At 36.9% G+C, this 10,417-nt stretch overlaps 1 protein-coding gene across 1 annotated transcript; it reads left to right on the forward strand.

Moving 5' to 3' along the window:
* The first annotated feature begins 6,032 nt into the window (after positions 1-6,032).
* Positions 6,033-9,968, forward strand: LOC145004562 (elongation factor 2-like). Its single transcript, XM_078963496.1, has 4 exons — positions 6,033-6,144; positions 6,987-7,049; positions 7,153-7,240; positions 7,349-9,968. The coding sequence occupies exons 2-4, from the start codon at positions 7,047-7,049 to the stop codon at positions 9,787-9,789; spliced, it is 2,532 nt and encodes an 843-aa protein (XP_078819622.1). The 5' UTR covers positions 6,033-6,144; positions 6,987-7,046; the 3' UTR covers positions 9,790-9,968.
* Positions 9,969-10,417: the final 449 nt, after the last annotated feature.

Consider the following 10,417-nt stretch of genomic DNA (forward strand, 5'->3'; position numbering starts at 1 on the left):
GAAGCACGACTCATCATGGAATGAACTATATCTAATAAGGTTCGATTACACCTCTTAGCTACACCATTAAACTACGGTGTTCTAGGTGGCGTCAATTGCGAAACGATTCCGCATTCCTTGAGGTAGTCGTGGAATTCAAGACTTAGGTACTCTCCACCTCGATCAGATCGATGCATCTTGATTTTCCTGCCCAACTGATTCTCCATTTCTTGTTTAAACACTTTAAACTTTTCAAAGGTTTCTGACTTGTGCTTGATTAAGTAGATATAGCTATATCTGCTATAATCGTCGGTGAAAGTCAAATAGAATCGGTTCGCATCCCTTGTGTTGGATCTAAAGGTCCCACACACATTGGTGTGTATGAGATCCAATAAACCCTCACCCCTCTCACAAGTGCTAGTGAAGGGTGGCTTTGTCATCTTTCTAAGTAACCACGACTTGCACACATAATCATCCCTAAGGTCGAATGATTCTAACACTCCATCCTTTTGGAGTTCGGCTATGCGTTTCTTGTTGACATGTCCAAGATGACAATGCCACAAGCATGCTTTATCCATACTATTGGAAGGATCGACACACAATACATCATTTCCTAAGTTATCTACAACCATCATAGACTCATATATTCCATTACAAGGTAATGCTTCAAAATATAAAACACTATTAAGATAAGCATAAATAGAACCCTTTTCATTATCGAATGAATATCTAAAACCTTGTCTATATAAACCATGAAATGAAATGATGATTCTTGCCATATCTGGAGAATAACAACAATTGTTTAAATCTAACCCTAATCCATTACTAAGCACTAAGGAATAAACTCCAATCTTGGTGACATGCGACGATCTTCTGTTTCCCATGATTAGATTTATCTTCCCATGATCCACATCCCTATTTCTTCTTAGTCCCTACAAATCAGAACATATGTGAAAACCATATCATGTATCAAGAACCGAAGAAATAGCATGCGATGAATTATTAGATTTAATAGTGTAAATACCTACGAAGGACGGCTTGATCTTCCCATCCTTGATTAATTGCAGATATTCTAGGCAACTTCTCTTCCAATGCCCTATCTTGTGGCAGTGATGACACTTTGCCTCTTTAGGGTTAGAGTTGGGTTTAGTAGAACCAACCTTAGTTCCACTAGAAGAGGTACCATCTTAGGACTTTCCCTTGTGGTTGCTCTTTGAGGGATCCTTACTCTTCTTAGCCTTCCCTTGCCCTATAGCCAAGACAGGGGCAACATCGCAAGTAGGAGTCGGTGTAACAAACTTATCATTAAGATTGCTCTCAGCAGTCCTTAACAAGCCTTTAAGCTTGCTCAAGGTGACCTATTCTTTATTCTTGTGGTAGTTCATATGGAACTGGTTATATCAGGGAGGCAATGAGTGAAGGATGATGTCGATTGCCAGTTCTTCATCGAAGTTAAGATTTAACTTTAACACGCGATCAACATATCTCTGCATTTTTTTGCAGATGTGTGGTAAGGGACTCTCTATTACCCATTTTGGCAGTGATTATTGAAGTAATGATCTCGTACCTTTCTTGCATAGCGCTTTGGTGGTACCGGTCCAACAGGTCTTGATCCATTTCATAGGGATACATGTCCTCATAGGACTTTTGTAGTTCTGCAGTCATGGTCGCTCGCATGACGCAATGGACTTTCATGGTATCACGCTCATGGGCCTCAAAGGCAACGATCTCTTTAGCAGTGGCAGTGTTGAGGTTGATTTCCTTCAGCTTGTCATCTAGGATATACTCTTTGTCCTCGTAGCTAGTGACCATTCAGATGTTGCGGATCCAATCATTGAAATTGTACTAATCAAAGATCACTCTCCCACACAAGTTTATGAGTGAGAACGAGCCAGAGGAGTTCAAGATAGAAACATTGTTGCTGACGTTCGACATCTAAAATAGAAAAGGACAATGTTTGTTTAGAAATGAATCCCTAATTAAACACCCAAATGAGAAATTAGTGCTAGGATCCAACAACATTATTTACAAATTAGAAGAGGGATGTCGTAATCTAACATGCAAATAATTTGAAGGTAAGTGAATGACGATTCACTAATTCTCCACCATGAAAAACGAACGAGAGATTAAGTTTTAAATGTATTGAAAACTCCTAGATTCTTTTTTGAGATTCATTGAACTTTCCAATGGCATGTTTAAATCTCAATATGCCTCTCTAGTTTTTGACTGGGATGTCGAGGATCACAAAGCGAGTGTGAATAACATGCAAATGTACATGATGCCCTCATTGTTAAAGTCACCTATTCGATGTGTCGGTTAACCACGTACGCTCCATCGAACTACGACAAACAATGAGTCATCTTTTGCCACCTTTGCTTAGAACCCAATTAGTGTTCCGGTTAACCACACACGCTCAACTAACGTTTTAACAATGGTACAAAGTGTAATTTCATGGAATTGCATCAAATTCACTTTTGCCTAAAGTAACTAAGATTGATAATTTCTGGAAAACATTTAGTTACTTTTATAATTCATTATACTTTTAATGAGGAGAGGTTTGCCCTATCCTACCCGTTCGGCTAACGACTATCCACCAATCAAGGAAGCGGTGGGTGAGAGTGGACACCCATTAAATGACCATTTTATAAGCCATAACCTTATACCCCCATTGTAGATCGGCTTCGTGAATGAGGCCTACTAACGGTAAGACTAACACTTTATGCTATATATATATATATATATATATATATATATATATATATATATATATATATATATATATATATATATATATTAAACTTGTAATATTATAATAGTATAAGGTGTATTTTAAACATTTGAAAATACTAGAGTTTTAATCAAATTTAAAATTTCTGAAAATAAAAATCTTTTAATTTGAAATTTTAAATATTAAAACTTTGATTTAATAAATCCCAAAACTAAACAATTAATTTGAATTATCAATCTTTAAAGATTATTTATTAAATTAACAATTAATTTAACCTAATCCCTTAAATCCCTTAAAATTCGAAACTTGGGATGTGATAATTCAAAAAATATTTAACTACCATATTAAACAATTAAATGGATAATCATTATCCAGATCCCTAAAATTTAGGAATATTATCTTGGGGAGGAGGCAATTTCGAAAACCCTAAAATTCAAAATCTTGGAGGCTAAGGAAAGGGTTTGTGAAACCCTGTCAAAATTTCGAAATCTAGGGTTTAGGAACCCTAATTTCGAAAATCAAGCCCTTAGGGTTTATTGGCTATAAACCCTAAAATGCCAAATTCATACTTTTGTATAAGATCTAATTGAAAACAAAACCAAAACTCTCTGATACCACTGATGAGTTTTATACAAACAATCCTATATGTGCATGCAACCCTATATTCGGATATATGTTTTCACTATTAGTCATACAACATTGTGAACATAAAAGAAACCTATCATGCTTCTAGTATTTTCGAAAATCACATAGAAGAATAGAATACATACCTCTTGTTGTTATGTGGTAATAACAACTTGTTTCTTGAATCTCCTTATCTTTGAAAGCAAGTACCACAAGTGTAGTACCTCTAATGGCTCACAAACACCAAGAGAAAATGGAAGAAGCAAGAGAGAGAGATCGAGAGAGAGGGGGGGGGGAATGGAGAAATTCGGCTCTAGGAACTATAGGGATCAAGTGGCCGAATTTCCCATGCCCAAGGGTCCTTTATATAGGTGTAGGAATTAGGGTTTCAATCATTACCCTTATCTGGTTACTTGGACACCAAGCGGCCCATAAGATAATTCTAGAATCCCTTATATGGACGAATTCCTATGGCCTTATCCTTAGAATTCGTCCACCCTATCTTCTAGGGCTTCCTTGCCCAACTTTATAACTATCACATAATTAAAGTTCAGTCCCCCTAGTTCAATTAACTTCATTTGATCACAAAATTACTTCTTAATTAATTATTGACCAATGTTAATTAAATCAATATGATTTCTCTTTTAATATATTATTCTTTTAATATATTATTCTTATAATATATTAACAAACCATAATAACATCTTTCGCTATTATTCCTCCAGCCAAGTTGCTTTGGTGAAGGCAACCCAAAGGACCATGCACAATCGGGTCAAGTACTTACCAAATATGGTTACGGGCTTAAACACTAATCCAACAAGATCCAAAAAATCTTTCATATTTCTCAACTACGAAAGTGTTTAGCCAATAATTCCACAGTAGTTCCGTTGGACGTCATTCAAATTGATGAGCACCTGAATTATGAGGAGCAACCGACTGCTATTATAGACAGGAAGACGAAGACCTTGCGAAACAAGGTGATGAGTTTGGTTAAGGTGCTTTGTTTTACATTTATAGAAGACATGTAACCCTAATCCACTTTATGGTATCTCTATTTGTGAGAGAACAAGTTCTTAGTGAAAACCTTAATCAAAATATGTTTTCGATTTAGACTTTATGAAACCTTTTATTCTCTTGATGATTTTGTTGCTTGTTGACCTCAACGATCCAACAATTGGTATCAAAGTAATTTAGAACATCTATTCTAAGATTTACAAGTAAATTGTCCAAAAATCATCTATGAAACTCGAAAATCTAAAAAAGAATAATAAGAAGAAATATTTATACAATCATCTCCATCTGAAAGCTAATCATTACAAATGGAGAAGAATGGGTATGGTATTTATACTTAGTTATGATATTTTGAAACCGATACATGTTATCAGGGTCATGTTTTGTCTCCGAATTTAGAAAACAGTTTATAAAATAAGAAATTAGCAAAGAAACTTTTTGTGTATGATGATGAACCTAGCAAAAATCATCCATCAGAATGTCGGTCTTGTTTTCCTGGACTGATGCAAGAACAAGAACCTTTATCTGCTGGCTTCATTGTTGAACTAATTCCGAGAGACAAGGTAATCCATAAGAAACAAGAACATATAAAGATCTTGAAAAGAAACCGGTTGAAAAGGAGAATGATATATTTTATCTGAGTGAGAAACTTGAGGAAAAATAAGTTATAAAGAAAAGCTTTTCATTTATAAATGTTCAAACAAAAGATGTACATGAAGAAAATTCATCCTCATGAAACCCTAATTCTCTCCCTGACGAACATTAGAATAGTTCTCAAGCTGATAAGCCCCATACTATAAAACATAAAACAGTCAAGCTACAAGCTGCACGTACACAAAAAGTTCCATTAAAACCCACTACCATTCTCAAACGACCCACACAAGCTCAAACTCAAACATGTTCTAACCCTAACAAAATGACTCCTTCAGTTTCATCTCACACTACGAAAACATGTTCTAACACAAGTTCATGCTACTAAGAAAGTTCAAACTGCGAATTCAGTTCATGCTGCATCCTCATCTCACTCTGTCATGACTTAAGCTTCAGCTCCATCTCTGAAAATCAAAAGATCTCACGTTGCTAAACTCCTTGATGAATGTAAATTTTATTAAAAAAAAGAGTGAAAAATTATGAAAAGTAAGCTTATAAATGTCATTTTACAAACCCGTAATAATTAGTTATTAATAGAGTTTTTTTTACATAGAAGTATTGTTTGAAAATCACAGGACCACAACATAGCATTTTTTATAGTTATCATAACATGATCTTTTTAACAAATAATAACGACTAACCTTAAATTTTGTCTAAATTAAAGTTTACAACTTTCATCATTTAAATATTAGCTACCACTTATAAGTACCAATTATATTTGCCAAACATACCTATAGAGTAAAAAAAAAAAACTTGATTGTATGTGATTTATTAAAAAAAGACTTGATTGTAAATGATTTGTTAAGGTAATGAAGGAAAGCGAAAAGAAACAATTTATGTTTTTTTTTTTCCCTTTAACGCTTAAGAACTATTTTCGGAATTAGAAATTGCATATTACTGGGCTCATACGGACTGTCTTGTAAACAACAGGCAGCCCAATTCGTTAAGGGTTTCGAATCTCAATTCGGGGCCGAATATTCCACTTTATTTTCAAGGCGAAAAAGAAAAAGAAATATCGTAAGAGGGTAGCGCTATATTAGGGTTTTAGAGAGGCATACGCCGCTCACTTTATATCTCTCGTTGTAGACCAAAGCCAAAGGTCTCTGAGAGCTCATCTATCTTAGCCGCCGCTCTCTCTCGTTTTCTTCTAGGTAAACTCGATCTAAACGTCTATTCTCATTGATTATTTCATCTGATCTGTTTTCGATCTTAATTATTATCGGTTATTTGTGTTATTTGTGTTGTCTGATTTGTTTTTTCGTTGCTCAATATCAGTAGTAAATGTTATTCGTTATTGTAGATGATATTTGTATACTTCATGTTGTTTAGTGAAGCTATTTATGTGGTTATTATTATCTGATTTACATCATATTGAACCTGTTTTGTTTGAATCGATTTGGTTTTGTTTGATTGAATAGTAGTCGGTGTGTTATTAGGTATTCAAATCAAGCATGATTGGTTGAATAATCGTATGTTGGTGTTATAGGATATGAAGTTGGTTGATATGATAATATTTAGTTGTTTGCTTGCTCAGTGTTCGTGTTGTCTCCAGTTTCTTCATAAAAGTTTTGTGGCTTGAATCCTTTTAGAAACGATTTAACTTCTGATTTTATCAAAAAACATCAATCGTTGACTTTAGCATGTTGTATGATCTTTTCCTCCGTTATTAAAAATACGTGTGAGTCTTGGTAATATTTTGTCGAGCATGTACAGAGTTAGTATTTAATAATCTATCAGTTTACATTGGACATCTCAGAGACGATACTCTGTTTTTTTGTGGAATAAGATATATTTGAAGCATGCCTTAACTGATTCTTTTGATACTTGTTTATAAGTTTTATGTCACATGGAGTATTTTTTGTCTCTTGTATTTAATTTGTTTTTTGTACAATTTCACTGGTTAAGTACAAACTGAATTCATGTGAGCTATCATTCATATTAGCAAGTTCAAATCCACCTCTAAACTAATCTGTTATCTGCTCTTTTTTGACAGGATTTCTGTTAGAAGCATTCAAACTACATTTTTGTTAGAGACAACTAAACACCAGTCAAAATGGTAACTCATTGTTTCACCCTTGTTATGATTTTACATCTTTCTTGGATTATTGTATTTCTTACCAATGAAGCTTACATTATAATCTATCTTCTTAACACAACAGGTGAAGTTCACAGCTGAAGAGCTTCGTAGGATTATGGACTACAAGCATAACATTCGTAACATGTCTGTTATTGCTCATGTCGATCATGGTACTATAACATCTTCCATCTAAACTCAGTTTGTCAAAACCATATATAATATTGGGTTGTTTTCATTTTTTGTTTACTAATGTTTATTTGTGTTTTATTTTTTTATAGGAAAATCCACTTTGACTGATTCTCTTGTGGCTGCTGCTGGTATCATCGCCCAAGAAGTTGCTGGTGATGTCCGTATGACCGACACCCGTGCTGACGAGGCGGAACGTGGTATCACCATCAAGTCCACCGGAATCTCCCTTTACTATGAAATGACCGATGCAGCCCTCAAGGCCTTCAAGGGAGAAAGAAATGGAAACGAGTACCTCATCAATCTCATTGATTCCCCCGGACACGTTGACTTTTCCTCAGAAGTCACTGCTGCCCTTCGTATCACTGATGGTGCTCTCGTGGTTGTTGACTGTATCGAGGGTGTTTGTGTCCAAACCGAAACCGTCCTTCGTCAAGCTCTCGGAGAAAGAATCCGACCCGTTTTGACTGTCAACAAAATGGACCGATGTTTCCTTGAACTTCAAGTCGATGGTGAAGAAGCGTATCAAACTTTCCAGAGAGTTATTGAAAACGCAAATGTCATCATGGCTACTTATGAGGACCCACTTTTGGGTGATGTCATGGTGTACCCCGAGAAAGGTACAGTCGCGTTTTCAGCCGGGCTCCACGGGTGGGCGTTTACTTTGACTAATTTCGCCAAAATGTACGCTTCCAAATTTGGTGTTGATGAGGCAAAGATGATGGAGAGGCTTTGGGGTGAGAACTACTTTGACCCAAAAACCAAGAAGTGGACTACAAAGAGCACTGGAACAGCTACCTGCAAACGTGGGTTTGTTCAGTTTTGTTATGAACCCATTAAGCAGATTATCAACACTTGCATGAATGACCAGAAGGATATCTTGTGGCCTATGTTGGCGAAACTTGGTGTCACCATGAAAGGAGAAGAGAAAGAGTTGATGGGAAAGGCTTTGATGAAGCGTGTGATGCAGACATGGCTTCCAGCTGCTACTGCTTTACTTGAAATGATGATATTTCATTTGCCTTCACCACATACTGCTCAGAGATACCGTGTGGAGAATCTTTATGAAGGTCCTTTGGATGATCAGTACGCGAATGCCATCAGAAACTGTGACCCCGATGGTCCTCTCATGCTTTATGTATCCAAGATGATTCCCGCATCCGACAAGGGTCGGTTTTTCGCTTTCGGGCGTGTGTTCGCGGGTCGGGTTTCCACCGGTTTGAAGGTCCGGATCATGGGTCCGAATTACGTCCCGGGCGAGAAGAAAGATCTGTATGTTAAGAGTGTTCAGAGAACCGTTATCTGGATGGGAAAGAAACAAGAAACTGTGGAAGATGTTCCTTGTGGAAACACAGTCGCTCTTGTCGGTTTGGATCAGTTTATTACCAAAAATGCCACTCTAACTAATGAAAAGGAAACCGAGGCTCACCCTATTCGTGCCATGAAGTTTTCAGTGTCTCCGGTTGTCCGTGTTGCAGTCCAGTGTAAGGTTGCGTCTGATTTGCCAAAATTGGTTGAAGGTCTTAAGCGATTGGCTAAATCCGATCCTATGGTTGTGTGTACAATTGAAGAATCCGGTGAACACATTATTGCTGGTGCTGGTGAGCTCCATTTGGAAATCTGTTTGAAAGATTTGCAAGATGACTTCATGGGTGGAGCTGAAATTGTTGTATCTGACCCGGTTGTGTCTTTCCGTGAAACTGTTTTGGAGAAATCTTCACGCACTGTGATGAGCAAATCCCCCAACAAACACAACCGTTTGTACATGGAAGCGCGTCCAATGGAGGAAGGGTTGGCAGAAGCCATCGACGAAGGGCGTATTGGTCCACGTGACGACCCAAAGGTCCGAGGAAAGATTCTCTCAGAAGAATTCGGTTGGGACAAGGATCTTGCCAAGAAGATCTGGTGTTTTGGACCTGAAACAACTGGCCCCAACATGGTTGTTGACATGTGTAAGGGAGTCCAATACTTGAACGAAATCAAGGATTCGGTTGTTGCTGGTTTCCAATGGGCATCAAAGGAAGGTGCGTTGGCTGAAGAGAACATGAGAGGTATCTGTTTTGAAGTGTGTGATGTTGTGCTCCATGCTGATGCGATCCATCGTGGTGGTGGACAAGTTATCCCGACTGCCAGACGTGTGATCTACGCGTCTCAGCTGACCGCAAAACCGCGGTTGTTGGAGCCGGTTTACTTGGTGGAAATTCAAGCACCGGAGCAGGCGCTTGGTGGAATCTACAGTGTGCTGAATCAGAGGCGTGGGCATGTGTTTGAGGAGATGCAGAGGCAAGGGACACCTTTGTACAACATTAAAGCGTATCTCCCTGTGGTTGAGTCTTTTGGGTTTTCTGGTGCTTTGAGGGCTTCGACTTCAGGTCAAGCTTTCCCTCAGTGTGTGTTTGATCATTGGGATATGATGGGGTCGGATCCTTTGGAGGCTGGGTCCCAGGCAAGTACACTTGTGGGACAGATTAGGAAGAGGAAGGGTTTGAAGGAGCAGATGACTCCTTTGTCTGACTTTGAGGACAAGCTGTAAGCAGCGGATTGGAGAGTGAGGTATAATTATTATTCGCTGGGTTTTTATTTTATGCTGTGTCGGATTTTCTATATTGTTTTTTTTTTCCGTTGCTACTGTGATATGTTTTGTTGTTAGGTGTCGTGAGAACTAAACTTGTTTGCGTACGATGCTGTTAATTTTGATGTTCTTGTTTACTATTTTTAAGTTGAGTTTTTTTTTTCGTGTTTTAATTTATAGCTTCTTAATTTTAAAAATGGTGGATTTGGTTAAACTGTGTTTATAGGGATTGCGAGAATTCTACTGCAAAAATTATGAAGGTTTTTGGTTATGAAATTTAAAATTTAAAATAAGTATAAACGATAAAGGTTTGCCGTTTTCAACTTTTATACAAAGTAAATTTTTGTCGATCTTTTAAAAGAAGTGGAGTTATTTGTCTCTGGAGTTTATTTATGTAAACAATATATGTATTTGTTATGTTGGGATTTTACTTGGTTTTACTAATTCATGCAAAAAGTGGATATGTTATACTTCGTTAGATTTTTAGTAGTAATTTGCGACGTAACTTTGATAAGATATATTATGTTATATCAATACTTAAATGAGTAGAACATGTAAATTTCTTCAAAATAGGAAATGTCTTTAACCG

The sequence above is a fragment of the Lactuca saligna genome, chromosome 7, assembly GCF_052625555.1.
Source record: "Lactuca saligna cultivar CGN05327 chromosome 7, ASM5262555v1, whole genome shotgun sequence".
Taxonomy (NCBI): domain Eukaryota; kingdom Viridiplantae; phylum Streptophyta; class Magnoliopsida; order Asterales; family Asteraceae; genus Lactuca; species Lactuca saligna.

Coding starts and splice junctions, on each gene's coding strand:
- LOC145004562 (XM_078963496.1), top strand. Junction 7,241..7,348: donor TATTGCTCATGTCGATCATG/GTACTATAACAT, acceptor ATTTTTTTATAG/GAAAATCCACTTTGACTGAT.